Source organism: Heloderma suspectum, chromosome 3, assembly GCF_057233095.1.
Source record: "Heloderma suspectum isolate Gila_16-S chromosome 3, 16-S_ref, whole genome shotgun sequence".
Lineage (NCBI taxonomy): Eukaryota > Metazoa > Chordata > Lepidosauria > Squamata > Helodermatidae > Heloderma > Heloderma suspectum.
Genome location: NC_139460.1, coordinates 38,038,414 through 38,062,825, shown reverse-complemented (window position 1 = coordinate 38,062,825; position 24,412 = coordinate 38,038,414). Strand labels below are relative to the sequence as shown.

The following is a 24,412-nucleotide window of genomic DNA, read 5'->3' as shown; positions in this document are numbered from 1 at the left end:
CCCACAGAGCTGTTAAATTCCAACCCTTACAGTTCCAAACACGAGACCTACATAGGTACCAGTCTCTGCCACTGTAGATATGGAGATTCAAGAAAACTTTCCCACCTGTTTCCTTCTTTCATGATTTCTCATGACATGATGAACTCCCAACTGGTTGTTAATACTAGGGACGTACAAGAATTGTGTTCCTGTTCACAAATCATGTGAACATGTTATGTTTGCAGCCCCAAACGCGAATGCAAACAGAAGCATAATTTGTGGGAAATTGTTGCACTTTTCTGAGCTTGCATTTGTGTTCGAAAGTGCGCACTTGCACAAGTGTGCACTTCCGAAAATGCTCATTTCCCAAAACCTGCATTTTCATGCTTTAGCCTATGGGGGGAAAGTCCACATTAGGTGTGCGTGCTTGGAAAAGTGCGCATTTTTCATATTTGAAAATACACATTTTTCCTGTTTGGAAAAAAAAAAAGACGCTTGCATTCAGGAGTGAGAATGAAGCGAGGTGAGCTTCAAGGTGGAAAACAGAACCTTGACGAGCTCGAACATCACTCATTGTCCCATCCCTAGGTAATACTACATAATATTTCTTGATCATGCTGTCCCCAGTCCTGAAGGACAAACTGGCTATTACAAAATCACTAGTGCACTCTCCATAAGAAAATGGAACTAAGGTGCAATCCTATGCATGTTTAGACAGAAAAAAGTCCTATAATGCCCAGCATTCCCTGGGCAGCTATGCTGGGAATTGTAGTACTTTTTCTGTCTAAACATGTTTTGAACTGTCCAGCTCTGATAAGGGGAAGCTAAAGTGTAAAGAGAAAATTAACTAATGCCAATAATAATGGCTTCAACAGGATACTCCCCTGGGCTTGTAGACCCCAGCCTAGTAGTGTTGTATAAGTCAACACAGTACACAAAAGCAAAACCTTTGCCTGTGCAGTGTCTGCAAATCTGTTAAACAAGGATGTATGACTTTGTTTTGAAGGACAAATGATTACCCTTCTCCTGCTTGATCCTGATATTTTGATCCACCTCCAAAAGCAGAATACCACAGCATTGGGCCTAGACATTCTGCACCTGAAGCTGGAGCTCATTTTATGACACACACAGATACAGAAATGGAGACAAATGGACTGTTGTCCCTGGTGAAGAACTATATAAAGGTACCCTCAGTGCTTAGATCTCATCAGCAGGGGCAGGCAACCAACAGAATGCCCAGAAGTTTTAAATGCCCTCTGAGGGCTTTCTGAAAGTAAACATACCAAGATACACCATCTAAATGCATGACATTTGACGTTTATTTACTCTCAGCACCTGGCTCATGCAACTAATTGGGACTTGGTGGGGGAGGTGGGGGTCACTGTTTGACCCATGTCTCCTTTGAACAACTTCCTTCTTTTCAGTTTGCGTCCTGCCATCTTTGATGATCTCCCCTTTTATAGGCTGTAGTCCACAAACCAGTTAAACTGGAACACTTTTATTTAAACTGGGATTTGGCTGAAACTCAAGTATTCTCAGTGGAGGTGGGTGGCTCTGATGTCACTGGAGCTGTGAATCCAATTCAACTGTAGGTTTAGGTCAGAACCCGTCAGAATTCTAAAGCAGCTATCCAAGGTGCAGAACCCAGTCACAAAAACTGGTTCAGGACCTCGGGTAGCTCCTTTAGAGTTCTAACTAGTTCTGACTGAATGCAGACGGACATCGGAGCCACCAGCCCCCACTCAGCATTCTGCTTTTCCAGTCGTGTGATTCGGCCTCCCTTGGGAGAGACTCGTGTTAGCGGCTGTGCTTGCCAATGAGACTACATTTGCTTTTGAAGAAAGACATACGAGGCTGGCATACATGGGGCTTGAGGTAGGAAAGAAAGGGAAAGTCCTGCGGAGCACTGTGACATAACCTCCCTCACCCCGCACTTGTCACAGAGTACAGCCGCCTTTTCAGCAGCAGGGAGTTTCCCAGCCTCCCTAGCAACGGTTGCCGAAGGCGGGGCGACCATAATAACAAGCCGCAGCCAAGGCAAAGGTTGCGTCACACCGCTTTTCTGAGCGGGGGCGGGGGCGGGGGCGGGAATAGGGACACCCCCGCAGCCTGTCAAAACTACACTCCCCATCATGCCGCGCGAGCAGCGGTGCCCGGGTGGGAGGAGCCGCGCCTGACGCGTCGCCGCAAAGGAGCAGGAGGCGGAGCCCAAAGGGAGTGGGGGATGGGGGTGTCGGGTCCGTCTTTCCCCCGCCGTGTCCCCTTTTCTCAGCTCGGCGCAGACGCCATGTTGGCTTGAAAGGAAGATGACAAGAGGCGGCTGCAGGAGTAGCGGCGGCGGCGGCGGGCGGCAAAGAAGGGTACCGGGAAACGGCTCGCGTTGAGGAGAAGCTCTTTCGCTTTCTCCCCGCCGTCGCTTCTTCTTTCCTCCCCGCCCGGGCTCTCGGGGAGACGAGGAAAGGGCGAGCAGCCCCGCCGCGTCAGCTGTGGGGGGTTTCCGCTAACCGTCTGCTGCTGAGGGAGCCCCTGAAGGAGGACGAAGAAGAGGAGGAGACGGGGCTGGCGAGGAAGGAGCAGGCGGCGGCGATGAGAGCGGAGACCTGAGGAAGGCGAGGCGGAGGGGGCGGCGAGCGCTGCCGCTGCTGCCAGAGGCGACTGCAGTTTAAATCCCCCCTTGAGCTGCTGCTGCTGCAGTTTGAGGGGGGAGGGTGTTATTTCTCCCCCCTTTCCCCCCCTCTTCGCCTTTAGTGTGTGTGTATGTTTTTTTAAGGCTAAATGTGATAAAACATATAAGAAGGACCTGTAAGAGGACGAGAAGACCCTCCCTCCGCGCGTCTCTCCAGTCTCCTCATCCCCGGTTGTACTTCGTGAGAATTGGTGGGGGGACAAAACAACCCCCCAAACAACTTCGGCCCCAGGGAAAGACGAAGGTCGCCTTACTTCTCTGCTTGTGTGCCTGTCGCTTTTTTTTTTTTTTTTTAATGAGGAGGTGACTCGGACGCAGAACTATCCTCTGAATCATCTTCGTCATTCATTATTGGTCTAAGCTGGAGAGGAAGACCGAAAGAAAAAAGCTCGTACACAATCCATGTCCTTGTATATTTCTACCTGGCACCACTGGTGTTGGTGGTGCTGCTGCTAACAAAGATCTGCTGCCATCTCTGGCTTCCCTGGCGTTTCCTCTCTGATCAAGCCTTTTAACACTAGTTCCTCTTGGATTTCTCCCCCCCCCCCACAGTCCACAATTTCCTTGCTGCAGGTCAAACTTTTACTGGAGGAAAAGAAAGGCTCAGAACTTAACAAGAAACACACCAAAGATTGGTTAGCTGGAAGAACTTTTTTTTGCTATATACTCTTGGCTGGCTTTAAAAAAATTCTTGTTCTGTGTTTCTGAAACCATCAGGGTAATAACAAGATGTCCAGCAGTGTTCCATCTGATATGGTAAGTTCACATTTGACTTTATATTCAGAAATACATTGGGGAACTGATTTCCGGAGGGGTAGCCTTGTTAGTTTGTGGTGTGTTGTTTTTCTTTCAACAGAATCTAAGAGTCATATGGCACCTTATTATGGTAGAAGCTCTCATGGACTAGAGTCCATTTTTTTTGTAGCAAGATAGACCTCAAAGGAAGATCCATCTTCTGCTTTACTATATTGGGCTTAATTATCTGTTTTGTTTCATTGTCTCACTTTTTATAAACATGTTGGAATCTAACCTGGGCAAAAGATGTGATACAGAATGAAATTATTTTTTAATTGGTGATTCCTTACCTGAAACTAGTTTAAGTCTTACTACTCTTCTTTCCTTTTCCTTTCCTCCTTTTTACTACTTAATTTCAGTGCAAGGATACTTTATATCCTTGAACTGTTCCTCAAGGGCAGCATTTTACACAGTGTCTTGGGGGAAAACAACAGCTACTGATACTCTTCTCAAGGATAATGGGCACCTCGTATGCCAGGCTCTTTTTGAGCTGCTTTTGGACATCCCATATCATCAGTAAAGTGTCATAGCAGTGGTCTAGCTGGACCTATTTTGAAATCTGGACAAAAGGAGGTGAAAGCATAGATTTGAGAGGGTACCACCCACAGTCATACTTATGAACAAACAAGTTTGGATCTGTGAATTATTTCTAAACCCTGCGATGTAGTTAACTTGATTCCTCTTCATGTATTAAAGAAAATATTATTATGTTTTTCATATGTCAGTGTGAGTTTAGTGGTATCTTCTTAACTACTTATGTTATGCCATTGAAAGATAAATGGTTATGGTTCTGAGCACTAATGTGCTCTTCATGCTTTGTATACGTGTCTAAGCTTTCAGGGCCACAGTCCATGCTTGGCATAAGATTTTTTGGCTCTGCATAACAGGAAAACAGTAATTCGTGACAAAGACACTACTATAATAATGGTTATCCGCAGCTTATGCTCAAAATGACTTGTCAAAACACTGTCATCCCCCCCCCCCCCCGTCAATAGAAAGCATACTCTTGATTCCCGGTTCAAATTCTTCTTATCTGATTCTGTTCATAGAGGCTGTGGCATCTTCTCAGTTCTGAGGATAGTATTAACACTTCCTTTCTGTTCAGCCTTGAAACAATGAAGTGTGTGTTTTTTAAAAAAATACTTCCAGTGATAAGATGACAATATGATATATCACTAAAAACTACGAGCATCATCCTGACAAACTAAAGCATGTTTTATGCTACGCTTCCATACACATTTACCTGACATCAGTGGAACTTCTGAGTAGACATGCATAGGTTTGCACAGGAAGTCCCATTGAATTTAATGGGGAAATTAAGTACATGTTAAGTATAACTTTCCCATTGAAATATAGAACTTAAAAATGCTTAAATTTGCCTGGTTGCCACCCTGGGGTTGTTAATCAGCTTCAGTAAAATTTAGTTGGATTCTGTTTTGTTATCTGCCTGAGCCTTTAGGATGGAACATCTAAATATATTGGTGGTCAATTTGGCCATTGGAATGAAAACTACAAATTGCCTTTGTAAATGTGCTGCACTTCCTTGTTCTCAGCATAAAAATATTGCCTTCCTGCTTTTGATGAAAGTTTTGTTGGGTGTCTACAACTTTAGTTATAACTGCAGAGATACACACTTAAAATTGCAAGTGTGATCAGTTGGAAAGTCAGTCTATAAAATATAGGGAAATTGTTTAGAAAGGACTTGGAAAGAATCATCAAAGTCCCCTCTAATTCAGATTATCAACATCCTTATTGCAGAAGCTAATATTGAAACTGGAAAATCAGATGCTACAACTGATGCTTAACTGATTGCTTCTAAGAGTGATATTTGTCAAGGCTATCGTTTGCATTTCCATGACTTCAACCTGCGATTGGTTGGAACACAGGTCATAGTCTTTGTTCACTTACTTGCAGTTGAAAGAAGAATCAGAACCAGGGTTTCATCACATTTGAATGAGCTACTTTTATCACTACCTTTATTAGAAGAAGAAAGCTTGCCAAGACACTGGAATGGATCCAGATTTACTCATACCTGGAGTACTCCCATTGAAATTGATGGGACTTAAGATGTCTTATTCTGGATCTGACCCAGTATATCTTGCAAAGCAGTAGTTAAAACAATTTCAAAATTTGTACAGATTCTCAGGCCTAGATAAGAGAAGTAGAACCTAATTTTGTTCATATCTGAAGTAAAGCAGGGGAGTCCATACCGAATAATTCCCAACAGTTTATATAATAGAAAGAAAGTAGGCTATGTGGTCATCCAGATTGGCTGGTAGTAACCCTGGTTACTGATTGGTTAGCAGTAACCCTGCTAACGCACACCTGCTCATACATGCATGCAAATTACCATTATGACATGGTGTTGAATGTTCTTGTAGGGCACTGAAAAAGTTCTGCCAAACAAACCAGTGGCTAATAGTACATGCTTCTTTTAAACGATCCCCTTCTTTAGTGCAACATTGCAATGTTTGATCCTTCATAATTGTATCTAAAAATATGTGAGACATATCTTCAGCATGTTGAAAACTTTGATCTTTTCAATGACATCTGACTTCCTCCTTGCAGTTGTTCATCCAGCTAAATATTTCAAAACACTAATCCTAAAGCGATTAACATAATTCTGTCATTTGCATTTCATTAACGTATAATGATTGCAAACTAAATTCCAGACATACTAAGTTTGTCTGTTGTTGACGTAGCAAAGGATGTTGTCAAAGCACTGAGATCTAACAAATATTGGAGAATTTATTCAGTTTGAAGTCCTATGAACTTCATTATGGTGTCTGCACATATCTACTAAAAGACAGCTGCATGGTTCCCAGTGTAGGCATGCTTCTAGCCACTAAAAGAAAGTTGTCAGCACCTTTACTCAAGCATCATGGGATATATGATGTTATCTGGAGTAGGAATGTGTTTAGAGATAAAGTATATTTTAACTTTCTGGGTGTATGAAGATGGGAAGACAGATAATAGGAAATTTTTCTTTTAGTGATCTGCTCTAAATAAAGTTTGTATGTGAATCTGGAAGTTTCTGAAAATGTGAGTAGGGTGCTATAAACATAGAAATCAGTATTTTTCAATAACCACGAATGTATAATATTACATTATTATATTAAAAGCTGTATTTCAGGAGTCTGTTAGCAATATTTTCCTTAACCTGTTCAATTTGCCCATTGTTCCTAAAACCCACATGAATATATATAACTCCTCCTCCCACACTCATGATCCCAACTCCTGAGTAATAGTGGCTGCCCTGCTACAATATTTAGGTTTCTGTGAGTACATGCGCTGCCATCCCTTCCACAGATAAACCAAACGAGAGAATGGTCAGCTACTAAGCTGGTACTACCAGTGGTGTGGCTGGAAATAAAAAGGGAAGACAGGGTGCATGTCTTGTAGTACCTATGCAACAAGAAAATCACCATAGTTGGGCTGCCTTCTAGAAAGGTTTGGTATCTGATGGGCTGGATGGCTGTCATTTTAATAATTGTCTGAGGTATTGCCTAATGACAGATACCTGCAACTGTGAAATTTAAGAACATTTGGTGTAAAAGCAACTAGAATGTAAACGTTTTAAAACAGGTTGAAATGGCTTCTTTCTAATTTCAGCTATTTATTTTATACAGTACTAAGTACTTTAGCGATGGTATACATTTACAGGTTCATTACTGGAGAGGAAGCATTAAAGGATAAACTGAAATAATCGATGCTTTGATTTAATGTTAATAACTGGCTGCTTCACCTAGGCCTGAAAAGAGCTTTAAGATTCCAAAGGATTTATTCTTCTGCTTCTTCACTATAAGTGTGTATTTTAGTATTCAAAGTATTTTTGTATTATCCAGTGTCCCTAGACGTGTAAAGATTTTAAAGCAATTGACTATATTATGAGTGTATAATTGAAAATTTAATGCTTGCTTGAAAATAAGAAGAGTCCTGTTAGATCAGATCAATGATTCATCTAATTCAGCATTCTGATTCCCAGAGCGGCCAACCAGATGCTTCTGGGAAACCCATAATCAGGGCACAAAGGCAATAGTCCTCATTTGCTGTTGCCCACTAGGGGCTTACTGCTCCAGGAGAGGTAGACTACATTTACCTGGAATGATTAATAGCCATTGATGAATTTCCCATCCCCTTTTGAGCCCGTCTAAGCTAGTGACATCTTATGGCAATGAACTGGATCAATTACTTACACACTGTTGGTGTATGAAATTTTGCCTGTCTTGATCCTCTCACCCATCAGTTTGATTGGGTAACCACAACCTCTAATATTATGGGAGAAACTCACTCTCTCACTCTCTCTCCACACCATATATAATTTTATAAACTCTGTCATGTCTTCCTTTGTCTTTTTTTCTAAACTAAGAAGCCTCAAATGTTTTAGCCTTTTCTCATAGGGAAGGTCCATCAACCCCTTACTTTTCTAGTTACAAAACAGAGATGAACATTATTATATTGTTTATCTCCAAGTCATAATTTCCCCTAATATAATAAGAGCGGAATCCTTAATTTTCCACTTCTCTCTCCATTTTTAAACTATCAGTTCCACCTTCCTACTCCTACTTCTGTTGGTCTTCCCCCAAACCTGCAAGCAACTATGATTAAGCTACTGGAATTAAGCTACTGGAATTGCTGAAATGCTGTAGTTTCCTAAATAAAAAAATAACAGGATTAAGATGATTTTGAAATGAGAGAATAACATTCATGGTGTTTTAGGCTGTGTGATTCTCAGTTTGAACAAAGCCAGTAGATCTTGGAAGATGAAAATATCAACAATGACATAATCATCAGATGAGCGACAAGTAATCATACAGAAAATTCTTTCAAGTATTTTGATGTAGGTATATAATTTTGAAATAATTTTATTTTTTCCAGGACTGAACAATGGAAAACTTTTCCACAGTAATCATATTTAAAATTGTATGTTCTCAACTTGGTTGGCACCTTCCTATTTTATGGTCGTGGTGATATGTTGATGTTGTGGTAGAGCTATGTGCCACTCAGTGACTTCAGAACTCAAATGAATCCCCATTGCAACTGCTACAATGACTTACCAGTATGAAGCAGCAGTCTTTCAGCAGGCAGTTCTGGGCATGTTGCCTTTAAAATTGTTCTCCTGCTGTCTTTCTGCCATCAGATTTATATTCTTTTAGGGTTTCTTTAAAAGTGTAATTGTAATACCATAAGCCGCCTTGATTAGTCAATGTAGAAAGGCAGGGTAAAATTTTTGGTATAGATAAACAAATTTTGAACAGTTATCATGAAGCAGGTTAGGCAAACTAATAGTTGTTGGGCACATTTTAATTTATGGTATTGAATTAATGTATACGTTAAATCACAATGTTAAGTATATTTAACAATGGAAAGAAAATTGCTGTAATACTATATTTTCTGATTTCATGTTTTGTGTAGTGTCCTGATTAATAACCATCTTTATAGGAAAGCCATTTTAGGTGGGCAATGGAAGCTGGTGGGCCAGGTCTTACTCTTCTTCTCTCCCTCCCCCCACTTCCCAATGTAGACTCCAACAATTGTTGTTGTTGTTGTTGTTATTACCCCGCTTTTCTCCCAGTACTGGGACACAGAGGCTTACAAAAATTAAAACATATACAATTAAAACATATGAAAATATACAAAAGTTAAAATATAAATTAAACAATAATACAATTCAAATTATATTAAAACATTAAAACAGCATTTTAAAACAGCATTTTAGCAGCTTACCCCCAGGTTCCAACTATGTCCCAAAGGCCTGCTGGAACAAGAATGTTTTAGTCTGCATCCGGAAACACATCAAGGAGGGAGCCATCCTAGCCTCCCTGGGAAGGGTGTTCCACAGCCGTCGGGCAGCCACCGAGAAGGCCCTCTCCCGGGTTCCCACCAAACGTGCCAGTGATAGTGGTGGGACTGAGAGAAGGGCCTCCCCAGAAGATCTCAGGACATGGGCAGATTCATAAGGGAGGATACAGTCTTTCAGATAACCTGGACCAGAGCCGTATAGGGCTTTATAGGTCATAGTCAGCACTTTGAATTGTGCTCGGAAACAGACTGGAAGCCAGTGAAGCTGTTTTAAGAAGGGAGTTGTATGCTCCCTGTAACCAGCCCCAGTCAGCAGTCTGGCAGCAACTCTTTGAACCAACTGCAGTTTCCGAACACTCTTCATAGGCAGCCCCACGTAGAGTGCGTTGCAGTAATCCAAACGGGATGTAACTAAGGCATGTGTCACCGTGGCCAGGTCAGACAACTCCAGAAACAGGTGCAGTTGGCGCACTAGTTTAACTGTGCAAAGGCACTGCTGGCCACCACTGAAACCTGAGCATTCAGGCTTAGGGCTGAATCCAGGAGCACCCCGAAACTGCGAACCTAAGTCTTCAGGGGGAGTGTAACCCCATGCAACACAGGCTGAATCCCTGTTCCCTGATCTGCCTTTTGACTGACTAGGAGCACCTCTGTCTTGTCTGGATTAAGTTTCAATTTGTTCTCCCTCATCCAGTCCATTACTGATGGCAAACACTGGTTAAGGACAGAAACAGCTTCCTTGGAATCTGGTGGAAAGGAGAAGTAGAGCTGGGCGTCATCAGCATATTTGTGGCACCGAACCCCAAAACTCTGGACAACCTCTCCCAGCAGATTCATGTAGATATTAAATAGCATGGGGGACAGATGAGGGACCCCACAAGCTAACAGCCATGGAGTCGGACAGGCATCTCCCAACACCACCTTCTGAGTTTGCCCTGCTAGGAAGGAATGGAGCCACTGTAAAACAGTACCTCCAAGTCCCATCCCATTGAGGCATCCCAGAAGAATACTGTGGTCAATGGTATCGAATGCTGCTGAGAAGTCCAGCAGAACTAACAGGGACACACTCCCCCTGTCCAGTTCCTGGCGTAGGTCATCCACCAAGGCGACCAAAGCTGTCTCCATCCCATACCCAGGCCTGAAACCAGATTGAAATGGATCAAGAGAATCTGTTTCATCCAGGAACCCCTGGAGCTGGGAGGTCACCACACGCCCCCAAAATGGTACGTTAGAGACTGGACGATAGTTTTCTAGTATGGTGGGATTCAGGGAAGGCTTCTTCAATAGAGGTCTTACAACTGCCTCTTTAAGCATAATGGAACAATACCTTGTTCCAAAGAGGCACTGACCACTCCTGTTATCCACTCAGCCAGTCCTCCTCTGGCCTCTTTAATAAGCCAGGAGGGGCAAGGATCCAGCATACATGTGGTGGCTCTCACCGCTCCAAGGATCCCATCCACATCCTCAGGCTGCACAAATTGAAAAGAATCCCTCAACACTGAACAAGCAGGAGCCAAAGTGACATCCACGGGATCTGCATCAGCTACAGCATCCAAGTCAGAATGGATCTGAGCGATTTTATCAGCAAAGTGCTGAGCAAATTGTTCACAGCGAGCTGTCGAGTGGTCAGAATTTTTATCACATGGGCCTGGATGTAGAAGGCCCTTGGCCACTCAAAACAGCTCCGCTGGCTGGCTCCCTGCAGATGCAATGCGGCCAGAAAGAAAGACTTCTTTGCTGCCCTCACTGCCATGGAGTAGGCTTTCAAATAAGCTCTAGCCCGTGTTCGATCGGACTCATTCTGAGTTTTCCGCCAATGTCGCTCTAGTCTCCGTCTCATTCTCTTCATCGCTGCCAGTTCGCTAGAGAACCAGCGTGCTGGTTTGGCTCCACTCCGTGAGAGGGGACGCTCAAGAGCGACTGTGTCCACCGCCCTAGCCATTTCCCTATTCCAGAGATCAGCCAGGGCTTCAACAGAATCGCCTGCCAAGGCATCAGGAAAATCCCCGAGAGCTGTCAGGAAACCATCTGTATCCATCAGCCTCCTGGGGCGGACCAGCTTAATCGGTCCCCCACTCCTGCAGAGGCACTGAGTTCTAGTGAGCCTAACCCCACCAGGTACTGATCTGTCCATGACAATGGAATAACAGAAAGTTCCTCCACACCCAGATCACCGTCATCCTGCTCAGCATAAAAAACTAGGTCTAGAGTGTGATCTGCTTTATGAGTAGGTTCAGAAACCACTTGGGACAGACCCATGATCGTCATGGAGGACATGAAGTCCTGAGCCACCCCCGACAGGGAAGCCTCAGCATGATGCGGAAGTCTCCCATCAGAACAAGCTGAGGGGTCTCCATCACCGCCGCCGAGATCACCCTGGCTAGCTCAGGAAGGGAGACTGTTGGGCAGTGGGGTGGGCGGTACACCAACAGAATCCCTATTCTGTCCCGAGCACCCACTTTTACATATACACACTCAAATCCAGTAGACTGTGGGCCAGGGCACCTGGTGAGGGGGATAGTATCATGATAGGCCACTGCAACTTCACCCCCCCACCCCCCAAGTCTTGCCTGCTGAAAACTTTGGGGGACAAAGCTGAGATAGATTAACACCCTCAGCTTCATCCAACCAGGTCACTGTAATACATGCCAGGTCAGCATGCTCATCTAGGATCAAATCCTGGATGGCAGCTGTCTTACCATTCACCAACCTGGCATTCACCAACAGTATTTTCAACCCAGGGGGACTGCTGCCAAGACTATCCAGGTTATTTGTATTGGGGGACTGCTTGGGGACAACCAGGACCCTGTTGTGGTCCCCTCTCCCCTGAACACGCAACTGTCTCCCCTCACCATATCTCCCTCTGCCCTGTATAGTTGTGATGGCTGCTCCCTGTGTCCCTTCATCTCCCCTTCTTTCTTTGAAGCACATCCCTCAAAAGATAGATGTGTAACCAACACACCCCCACCCCTCCATTGACAAGGGGCAGGGCTCCCGCAAAGTGTTGCCCCTTTGGTGGCCATCCTGCCGGTGGTGGTCCTGCCCCCACAGGAGTCTAGCTTTTATGCCCCCAGCCCAGGAAGATGACACAATTGGGCTGGGAGCGGATGGCAGTCCTGGGAGAAGCTGCTGAATCAGGGCCTTAATCCAGTGAAGAGGCAGTACTCACAGTGATGTGGTGGATCAGGAGTCCCAGAGGCAGAAGCAGAGGTCGCAGCAAGCAGCAAGTGGCGTTGCCACAGCCACTGTTCCCTCTACACTCCAAGTGGGGGCCAGGCGGCAGTACTCAGAGAACTGGATTTGGCGAAGACCTATAAAATACAACCTCTAGGCTGAATTTACCCTGTAACCTCCACAGAGATTGAAGGACCAGCTTTTATTGTGAACTGGTTCAAAGGCCTTGTTGACAGAAAAAGAAAATACACATTTAAATAAAACATGTAACACGCTAATATTATAAGCCAGGGCAACTTCTTTGGCCATTGTGGCAAATGCCTACTATTTTCTTACATCTGTCTGCCTGTGCTATTTACCTAAGATCTACTAATGTGGCAACCAGATTAGTGCAACCGCTTCCTTGGTGGCTTTCCTGTTGCATTGTCTCTCTAGGTCAGGATATTTTCCATCTCTAAATAAATCTTTAATGGCTAAGTTTACGCAGCCCCTTTTTCAAGCCTTACGGTGGCTTCCTTTCACATGTCCAGTCGTGTAGTGGAGCCAGGGCTCACATGGACATAGCACCGGAACATTTGATTAGTGGAGACACTGATGTCAACTGTTACCCCCATTAGAATTCCCTGTTTCCTCTGAGTTTAGCTGCAATTCTCACTGTAGCTGGGGGGAAAATTAATTTTCCCAACAACTATATATTGTTCCCTGCTGTAATGCAAAAGTATTTGGGGTGGTTTGGGTTTGAATGGGCAATTCAGACCCATTAGCTTTACAAAAGACCTGCTAGAACTGGTTTGTTGATATTGATCAACACAGCTGCCTGAATTTTTGGTCTCTTAGGGGTGTGGCTATAGGGACTGTCATGATGAGCCCCTGCACTTCAAAATTTGCCTGTGCTATTTACCTAAGATCTACTAATTTTATAAATTTGCAAAGACTATTTGATGTCCATATACCCTGTTGAACTGCAGGGTGAACCAATTAATGGATTAATGAACTGCAATAATCACTAAAAGGTAATTTATCAAAGATTACTTCATTCTGTAGTTTGAGTAAATCCTTTTCGAAAAAGATCAAGTTTTATCATATGGCAAAACTTTCCAGTTTCAGAAATAAACTTGCTATAGGTAATTCTAGCCAGGTGGAAATAAATTTTAAGAAAATAAATTTGCTCTGTTGTGATTTAGATCTGGGTAGTAAGAAATACCTTGAATAGAACAGTGCTTACTTCACAGTTTTCATTTTTTGTTCAGTTCTCTTTCTAAACTCTTAGACTTTGATCCTAAGATGCTCTTGCATAAGCAGATGACACTTCAACTTATGCAAGGGGTGGTGGGCTATTTCCATACAGTTTCAGAGAGTTTCCTAACCTTGGAGACTGGGTTTGGTAGGGTATACAGGGGGTTGCAAAGGAAAGGACAAGGCAAAGGTCCCATTTTTAAACCAATGATGTTAGAATCCAAGCCTTGGGTGACCTATATAGCAAAGGTAGGTAACCTGGTGCCCTGCAGATGTTTTGGATCACAACCCTCATCAGCCCCAGCAAGCATAGCTAATACTCAGGGTTTATGGGAGTTAAAATCTGAAACATCTGCAGGGCACTGGGTTGCCTATCCCTGGTATATAGGATTCTAAATTATTTCAACAATGTCTCTTATTGGATGCTGAAAGGGAAAATTTCAAAGAACTTTTGAATGAGTCTAATATGACCAAAACATTGTTGACTTTAAAAAAATATTTTCATTTGTTCTGCTGATACCTTCTTAAAAACATGGAACAAACTCTGGCAATAATCTTCCTTGTGTCTCGTTTGTGAGCGCTGTTGAGTGCCAGTTATGTCTTCAATTAGAGTTCTTCCATATTAGTGGATTTGTAGGTGATTGACGCTGAATCAGAGCACAGGTAACCGGCAACTAGAGTGGATTGACTTGAAGGTGGCAATCGTGGGCACACTTATATGGAAGTAAGTTCCACTTAATTCAGTGGGACTTAACTACTGAGTGTGGGAGAATGCAGAAGATCTTAAGTCAGCGATCTGAAATAATTTAAATAATTTCCTATTAGTATCTCACATATTTCCTAAAAAGATGCATAGTAACTGGCTAATATAACCACTAAAACATGTTAATTTATGGAAAAATAGAACATTTACACAGTATCTGGATTGTGTGCAATATATCTAATTTGATATGTTTTACTTTTTTTAAATTAAATGGTACACTGCTTTTGTTAATGGATAACCTTACTCATTCACGTTGCCTTGCTTTTGGAATGTTAACTAGAAGTAAAATCTTTCTTACACATTTTATCAAACTGTGTTACATAAAACTTCTAAAATTTATGACAGTCCTTGGAGTTCCTTAGGCTGTCCTTAAAAACCTAGTACAGCCTTCCCCAACCTGTTGCCCTTCAGATGTTTTGGATTACAACTTCCAGCATTCATGACGATTGACCACACAGGCTGGAGATGATGGGAGTTGAGGTGGAAAACACCTGGAGGGCACCAGGTTGGGGTAACTAACCTAGTAGATCTCACTTCTTCTGCCCACCCGCATCCCTTTACTTTTATTCATAGACTGGAACAATGGTACAAGTTTTCCTGTTTGGAGACGACTATGGGCACAGATCTTTCTAAAAGCAAGGGTTAGTAGTTATTGAGCAGAGTAGTTTATTTTTATGTTGAAGTGAAAATATCTGTAGAGTAAATATTCATAAATTGAGAAATGACCAAATTTACAAAGCTCAAGTGCTTACATTATATAGAATACAAGATCATCCAGGTGAGCACAGTGGATGATTCTCCTAATGGTACACACTACAAGATGCTATCTCCTGGAGTGAAAGGCTGGATCCCAGTGATGACTTGCCAGTCTCTGGCTCCCAGTATGAAGCCGGTAACAATATGGTGAATGACCTATTGCACCATATTTGTAACGGTTTTTTCATGATTCCTTAGGCAGGAAAGCTACTCTTAACTCCAAATATTTGGTAAAAGGCATTCCGTTTTAAGAGTAAGCTTGAAATTAAGATTTAATTTTAACCAGGCTACTTTTAAAGAGAGAAACTTAGTTGTTGACCTCTAGCACAACCCCAATAGCATTAGCTGGCATGACAAGGTTCCCTGGAAAACATGTTATGCCAGATAACGCTGTTGCTGTTGTGCTATAGGTCCCTTATGCTAGCACAATGTAACTTACATTAGTGGTCGTGTGGACTTGGATACTACCCAGAGCCTGCCCAAATAGTAAGCTTCCACAAGAGGGAGTATGCCTTCAGTGTAATGCTCTTTATGTTACTATTCCTGATAGGCCTTGGAATCACATCTGGCTTGGAAGGAAGGCTTATTTTAAGACTGAAGTACTGGTTATTGTACTTGTCTTATTCTTACATCATCTTCAGCAGCTTCAGTCATATCCTAGGTATACTTGCTAGCAATTAATTCCATTGGAATCTGTGGTATTTGCTTCCTAATATTGAGAATTGGAAAAATCTGTTAAGGAGGGAAAGACGAAATAGCTACACAGTGTCTCTTGACTGGTAGCGCTAGGAGCTATCAGTCTGGAAGGCGCTGTCTTAATGAGTGTGGAGAAAAAACTCTTTAATCCTCAGGTTTCAGCATTAAATTCTTAAATCCCAAGAACTTGAATGTTGGGAAGACAAGAAGCTAAGGTTTCTGCATACCAGAGTTGTTGCTGAATGCTTTTGCATTCAGATTTGAGTAAGAGAACTGATAAGCAATATGCTGTCATGCTCCTTTCTGGTTGAAAAGGCTAAAATAGTAAATCCTTTACGTGCTAGCAGTTGGCAAGGATACCTTGTTAAATTAAGGTTTAGACAAATGTAACCATATAGTCTGAATGTACAGAACTTACATGTGTTCAGTTTTATCAGTAAAATTCCTAATACAAAGGGTTAGTCAAACATTACTGTGCAATAGAACAAGCTATATAATACACTATATAAAAGGGAGGAATATGGTCTATATAATAGGCTATATAAAAGTGAAAGGGGAAAGATACAAAGAATATCCAGCTTGCACTGCCATTTGTTAACTAAATTGCTGGGAATTCTATTTCCTTTACCAATTTTATCAGCTTTTAGTTTATGGTGCTTATTGAGAGACCACACGTGTATTTAATACAGCTCGGTCAAATGCCTCTGTCAATGGTGCAAAAATCTATGGTTGTATGTAATACCTTCAAAAAATGTCCTACCTCAGTGGAATCCCCTCCCTCTCCTTTGCGTGACCTATACATTAATCTTCTTTGTGAGAACTGAGAACTATTCCAGAGATAACTATTCAACAAATGCATGAGGATATATTTCATTGCTTAATGCATAGCACATCTCACTAGCATCTAACCTCAAGTAATATTAATCTATCTAACATTCTACTTTCAGTCTGAAATGGCTTTTTGTGGCTCTCATCTAAGGCAAGTGCAGTATCTCAATATGGTGGGATTTTTTTTTTAAAGAAATATTCACTGCTGTCTTGCTTCAGGTCTTAATTTAAAATAGCTTGTATTAATTTAAAATAGCATGTAAGAGTTATAAGAGTATTAAGATGTAAGCATCTTAATATTGAAATGCATTGAAACTGGAAGACCTATTGTACTTCCGTAAATGCTAAAGGTGCCTAATAGTTTAATGAGACCATTTAGTATGCTATGTTGTTTACTAGATCTAAACTCCATCCCCCCTCAAATCTAGTCAAAGCAGTTTATTACTGTTGCTTGTTATTTAATTAAATAGTACTAGTCTGTCACTTGTTCAGCAGAAATAAGCCCACACTTTTTCCTGAATTCACTGATGGATAAGAAGCTATTCTGAATCACACTTCAATTTGATAGCAATGAAGTAAGGTGATTGTCTATCTTCTTCCTCCCCGCCCCCACACCTTCACTGATTTGTCCCATGGATAAACTGGGAGCATGTCTTAGACTCATGAGCTTCCTCACCCACACTGGGTGTTTGAACATAGGATCTTCCCTGGGCCCGTGAGATTAAATTTTCTCCCATTGCGGCATTTTTTGCTCCCAAATGGAGTTGATGTTAAAGGTAGGGTTTTTTGTGTGGCGGGGGACCAGCAGCTTGGGTTTTCACAGCTCATCATGGTTGACATACATTCCTTTTCATCTGTTGATTCTCTTTCTTGCCTTCATGGGTTTCAACATCTCTCTCTTGAACAACAAGATGTACAGTATTGTGCACTAAAATACTTTTTATCTAGATACATTTGAATTCTACAGAAAAGCAGATTTTATTATTGTTGCTCAGCAGCTATTGTAGTTGTTCAGGCAATCTGTCAATTGTGTATGCAAGCTGGCCCACAAATTATTCTGCTGAGGCTACTGGGGACATTTGCTAATTTGGTAGCCAATGCACCATAACACTGGTTTACTGTTATGGTGCATTGGACCACAACTGGGACTGAGCATTGGCCCTCACTGAGACCCATCCCGCTTTGCAGCACCTTTTCAACAAATAGCCATTTAACAGGTGGCTGCCTGCTGAAAGCATTGTTGTTGTTTTTTTAAATGGCTATTAGGATTCTATGTATGGATGTTTGTGTGGCTTTTTTAAATTAGATTTTCTAAAATGACATTCTAAAACTAGAATGTAATCTTTATTCTATTTGGCTTCATATTGCAAACCATTTTATTAGATTGTGAGCCCTTTGGGGACAAAACGGCTAGCATTTGGAAAAACTACTGTAAGTTGCTCCAAACCCATAGGATCAGGGTATGAATCTAATAAATAAAATAACTTCACACTTTGTTTTGGATTAAGACCAGAGAATTCTGTATTTCTATCTGGGGAGAGGGAGAAGCATGCTCAATAGTTTTCAGTAGCTCATATGTACCAAAACATTTCAAAGAATTATCTTTGTTGGCAAGAACAGGTGATTTTGTTGAGAGATCGTAGAATGCTTTTGCAAGTATATTTAGTTGGAGAACAATGTAATTTAAGCTAGACTACTATGCACAGTTCTTAACCATTCTAAATTAATAACATTAATAGTCTCAACAGCTTTGCTAACCAGAAGAGAAGCATGAAATGTAATGCAGCCAAAGGTGAATTAATTTAGACAACTTTATTTAAGCACTAGTGTGGTAGCCATAAGCAGTGAGGAATTGCATGCAAGTGAGTGCATGGAATTTGATGCAGGCAATCGAGTGAGCTCGAAATCAAGTGGGCTACTAGAGGGGGGAAGCCCCCTCTTCCACTCCGAGCACAAAAATGCAGTTTACTGTCACTCTTCTGCCGGCTCCCAGCACGTTAGTTTTTATTTGCAGGTTAGTAGTGTTTGGGGGTTTATTTAAGAGTTAAGTATGTGTGTTAACTTTTTCTCATAGAAATCAACACAGCTGAAATTAGTAGGCCTTGAAAACTCCCAACTTTTGGTTGGATTATGTTCGTGTGTGAATGCTGATGAGTCATAAGTTTTGTACAAATACTTCCCTAAGTGTTTCCTCTAGGCAAATCTTAAATTCACAGGTTCATTATTGGAAGAAGTATTGAGGATGAACTGAAAGAATCAGTATTAGAAATCGACTTGAAAACAGCTTTATAATATAAAGGTCTTTCATTTTTAATGTCACTTTTTGTTTTTCTGAGGAGAGATGTCCAGAGTTTTCAAAGTGGTCAGGTAAACCTTCTGTGCTTGTGGAAGACTCAAAAGTTTTTTTTAATCAACTGTTTATAAAAAATAAATCTCTGGTGATAGATTGAACTTTGGATGCATACATGGAAGCTGAGTAGTTGCTAGTTTTAAGCAAGCTTTGAACTCTCAAAACTGTAGCTCCATGCTATACTTTTTTTGTCTTGAAGGGTGCTTTATTTCAGCTGCAAAAATGATGTAAGAGTAATCTGACAGCAAATTTGAATAATTATTTAGCATGTAACATACAAGTCCTAGTTCTAGACATGTTGTTGGTTAAAATCTTGTAGTGTGGAGGATAAATCTAGTAGAAAAAGAAGCAGTCATGAAATGGTACATTAAAAACAAAGATAGCTGTGTTTGTCCATGGAAAACCCCCCAGAATCTACAGTTAGGCAATACCTTTATTAGGACCAACCAAAATGCCACCAAAGAGTGCATAAACTTTCAAGTTTTCCAGAACTCATAATCAGGCCAGGTGTTGGGGACAGGAGAATAAACAGAAAAATTCAACAATTAGTCTAGATGTTGTAACCATGAGGTTGGGGTGCTTTAAGCCAAAGTGCTCCTAGCACTTTCATCCAATATTCCATCTTTTCTTAACAGATTTGTTCTGGAAAGAAAAGGCAGAAAAAGCAGTGGAAAAACATGGGAGGGCTACAAACTGAAGATAATGTCACCCCCCTCACCCCCAACATATAACTTTATGAATGAGGCAATGTGATTATAGAAAAGCCTCATCTGGAAGCACTCAGTCTAGAGATGGAAATTGTGAACTGAATGGATTAGGAACTGCAAGGTGCTGCTGGTATCAAATTACACCCAGCATTCTGAGACAAAGAAGCAATGGGTGACCACCATTTCTGAAAACATAAAGGCGAGCTGTAACGCAAATCAGTCTCTTGCTTTGGGCAAAACACACAAATTCCTGAGTAGGCAGAATGCCAAAGAGAAACATGACATTCTTCATATTGGCAAAGCCAGAGATTAATTTTAGGTGGTGCACAGGGTAAAAAAAGTAAATAGAAGCCAAACTGAGTAGTATTACCTAATCATTGGAGGGAATGGAACCCCCAAAATGCAAAGTCCCTCTTCAGGTGGTAGAAAATCAGCTTTCTTTGGTAGATTCCACCCTGAAGTGCTAATATATCATTCTCCAAGGCACATTCCCCCCCCCCCCCCGCAACTTCTGGCCTATGTTTTGGACTTCTCTGTTACTTCCCCCATCCCTTGCTTTTGTACCACCTAGTCTCATGAAAGGTTCTGGAGAACTCAAAGCGTGCTCATTCTTTTGTGATGTTCTCGTCAGTTCTGATAAGGATATTGCCCAACGGTGGATCATGAAACGGTGTTATCAAAGCTAGACTGAAAAATGCACTAGAGAGATTTTAAATACTTTTTGTACGAAAATATGAAAGTGGTATAAAACCACAACCACAGAAACGGGGTAATGCGAAGTGCTTGGTTTATGCTAGTCAATGAGGATTGAAACAAGGAAGACCCCGAAGGCCCAATAGCATACTTTGAATATATTGAGGTAGTTTCTAAGATTTCAAATAGATGAAGAGGTAGAAATAACTCTGTGGGGGGGGTTGTGTGTGTGCTTAATATCTATGTGTAATGTCTTGTAGCTGTGATATAACTTCACTATGGAAAAAGTCTCCCTCAGAGAATGAGTATATCTGGGCTAGAAAAATCCTAAGTATGTGAACACCTAAATATTTGATGCTCATGTCTAGGAAACAGTTCCCCCCAGCTCTGAAATGTGCTTTTTATAGTGGTTTATATTTTCAGTATAGCTGTTCATCTCCCACATCCAACTTATTTTCACTATGTTTTCTCATTATATTTGCCTCACAGTACTTCCTCTACCATTAGTTAGTAACATTTGATCCACCTATCAAGCCTTGCAGGAAAATCCATACCACATTAATTCAAAGAACAGCAAAAGCTGGTAGTACTTTTGACATGAAGTTTCAATAGTGCACTGATCCAAACCTTAGAACGCTAAGGAATGGTGCTAGGAACAACAAAAAGAGCCTTTTCAAGTATGTTTGAAGGGAAAGGAAGGAAACGGTATGCTGTTGCTCAGTAACAATGGTGAAATTTTAATGAGTGAGAAAGGTAAGGTGGAACTTTGCCTCTTGTCTTCTCCCCAAAGGGGAGCTGTTTGTAACCTTGCATAAGTACTGTGATCGGTAAGAGGTCAGGATTGGAGTTCAGGATTTATAAGGATTTGGTCAGGAAACACCTAGCTACTTTTAATGAGTTCAGGTTTTCACAGTCTGGTGAATTGCATCCTAGGGTACTCAGTGAAGTTTGTGATATATTCTCAGAACCTCTGTCTGTGATCTTGGAGGAATCCTGAAGAATAGGTGAAGTGCCACAAGCCTGAAGACAGGCAAATGTTGTCCTAATCTTCAAGAAGGGTCAGACTGATCTTAATACTAGGGAAGATGCTAGAACACATAAAGGTGTTTATTTGTAAGCTTCTTGATAACAATGCAGTTTTGCAGGACTTATTCCTGACAAATCTACGTTGGTTCCTACTAATCATCTCTTTTTAAAATCAGGTTACTAGTTTTGTGGATTATGGGAATGCCTTGGGCGTAAGGCTAATAAAAATACTTTATTTCAGCAAAGTATTTGACAAAGTCCCCCATCATGATTCTGGTTAGAAAACTGGTTACATGTGGGCTAGAAGATGATACTGTTGGGTGGATTCACAGCTGGTTAGGAAATTATACTCAAAGTGCTAATCTATAGTTTATCATCAGCCTGGAGAGAGGTTTCAGGTGGGATGCTGCAGGACTCTGTCCTGGGCGGTACTCTTCAATGTTCTTTATCAGTGACTTAGATGAGGAGGTGGAGGAAATCTTTATGACACAACAGATGAATAGCTAACACCTCAGAAGGCAGGAATAAGTGACCTTGAAAGAATGGACAACAGGATAGAAGCAATGCAGTTCAACAAAATTCTGCATTAAGGCCAAATACAGTAATATGCACAGATAGAGGATGGGGGGCTTCAGTTGCTAGCAATACATGTGAAGAGGATCTCGGGATTATAGTTGATCATAACCTGAACATGAGTCAGCCGTGTGATGTGGCTCTAAAAAGGCTAATGCAATTTTAGGCTTCATTAATAAAAACATAGTTTCCAAGTCATGCAAAGTAGTAGTTCTACTTTATTCTGCCCTACTTTGACCTTATCTGGAATACTGTGTGTAGTACTAGGTGTTGCACTTTAAGAAGAATATGGGCAAATTGGACTGGATTTAGAGAAGAGTAATAAAGATGGGTAGAAGTATGGAACACAAGGCCTATGAGGAAAAGTTGATGGAACTGGGTATGTTTAGCCTGGAGAAGAGAAGACTGAGGGGGAACATGATAGTGTATTTCAAATACTTGAAGGATTATCGCATAGAAGAGGGAAACTATTTGATCTCTGCTGCTCTAGAGGGCAGGACTAGATCTAATGTGCTTGAGTTATAGGAGGATAGATTTTGTTTGTATCTTACAAGACTCGATGGTCTTATAGGTCCCTTCCAATCCTACTATTCTATGATTCTATGATCAGGAGAAACTTCTCAACAGTAAATGCAGTTTGATGATAGAACCAATTACTAGGTGAGGGGTGGGCTGCTCTTTGCGGTGTGTCTTCAAACAGAGGCTGGATAGCCATCTGTTTGGAATGTTCTAAATCTGAATTTCCTGTAGAGGGTTGGATAGATGGCCTACAAGACCTGCTCCAGCTTTCAAATTCTAAGCATAACCTGACACTTGCAGAGCAGAAACTTACGAAGAATACTTGACTATGATATTTCTTTTTAAAGTGCTACACAAAAGGTGCCAGTGGTTTGCTAGGTGGAAGGGAGGGATTCATATATACTTGGGGAGAATGAAAACTAATGCCTCTCTCACCTCCCCCCACAACCCCGAGTGCACAAGACTTGAAAATAAACCATTGTTTTTAATTTGCAAGTACTCTAAAGTTTCGGCAAGATCCAAAATGGGGGTGGGGGGATTGCTACAAAAATTCTTCCTCAAGGCTAATGAAAGGACCTTTCTATTCCACAATTTCCATGCTAATATATTTTAGATGATTACTATAAAGGATGTTTCTTCTGTTTCTTTAAAGTTTATTATCCCTTTGGTTTTTGAAATCAAATTCTTCAACCCCACTCAACTTTTTATTCTGATCTGTTTGCTGCTTACAACCTCCTTCTAAATACTTTTACAAATTATTCTTCAATGGTCTTAATATATGTACTGTTGTTGTATGTAAAGGTTAATTGAAACAGAAAGCCCTACTTATATGGGATACTATTCTCTCTCAGTTTCTGTCACAGAACTTATTTTTTATGCCTCTGAAAGGTTACTGCTGGGATCATGAAAATGACGGTGTATTATTTCTAATAGGCTGCATTATTAGTTCTTTAGATCTAACATTTACAATGACCACTTTTATATGTCTGTTCAATGTTTTCATTTTTTTGCCACTTCTGAATTAATTCTGGGAGCCTTCTCCTCAAGAATAGCAGCAAAACATTATAAATATATATGTACAACAAACCTTGGGTTAACTCTGAGTTATTTAACCCCTAAACAACCTAGAGTTTCTGGGTTCAGATATCACGATAGTAGTTCATTGAAAGCAGAAGTGACGAGCATGCAGGAGGCAGCAGCTTAGTTGCTGCTGCTTTGTCCCAACAACCCATGGTTTAACAACCCATGGGTTATTCCAGTGTGTAAAACCACATGCCTAAGATCCATAGTTCAGCTGCCCTTCTCTCTTCTGTATTATTATACATTCATAAAGCACCTAAAATCTACCAAGTATACAGAGAATAAAAGATAAGACAATCCCCTGCTTGCAGGCTCACAATCTAATACACAGGATTCAAAAGGAAAAGGAAATGTGGAGGGAAGAGAACAGTGCTTAGCTTTCTCTATTTTGAGAAGATGGTTACTGGTACTATAGTAAGGAGGAAAGGAGAGAGAGCATTTGTCATATCTCTTCAAAAGAGCAGCATCATGTCATTTCAACAGAAAGAATGGGGGAATAGATCTCCCACTATGCTATGTTTGAGCAGTTGGTCATAGGTGCAGAGAAAGTGGGGATGAACATTTGAAGAGCATGTAACTTAACCTGTAGGGATTCTAAGGTTGGGGGTGGTGGGTTTTTTTGTTTTTTTTTTTTTACATGCTTGACTGATTATTAAAAACCTTCTGGTAAAGACTTTTGTGCAACTTTTTTGCTGGTAGCTGTTTGTTCTATTAGAAAAACTTTACAGTATGTGCTTTCTGACCCATTT

The 24,412-nt window shown here is 41.3% G+C and overlaps 1 protein-coding gene across 1 annotated transcript in view; it reads left to right on the top strand.

Moving 5' to 3' along the window:
* The first annotated feature begins 2,182 nt into the window (after positions 1 to 2,182).
* The window catches only part of UBL3 (ubiquitin like 3), a 55,011-nt gene continuing 32,781 nt past the window's right edge, over positions 2,183 to 24,412 (top strand). Inside the window, exon 1 of the mRNA XM_084842949.1 lies at positions 2,183 to 3,421. Within this exon, the coding sequence (XP_084699075.1) occupies positions 3,395 to 3,421 (27 nt within the window). The 5' untranslated portion in view covers positions 2,183 to 3,394. The remainder of the gene's footprint in view (positions 3,422 to 24,412) is intronic.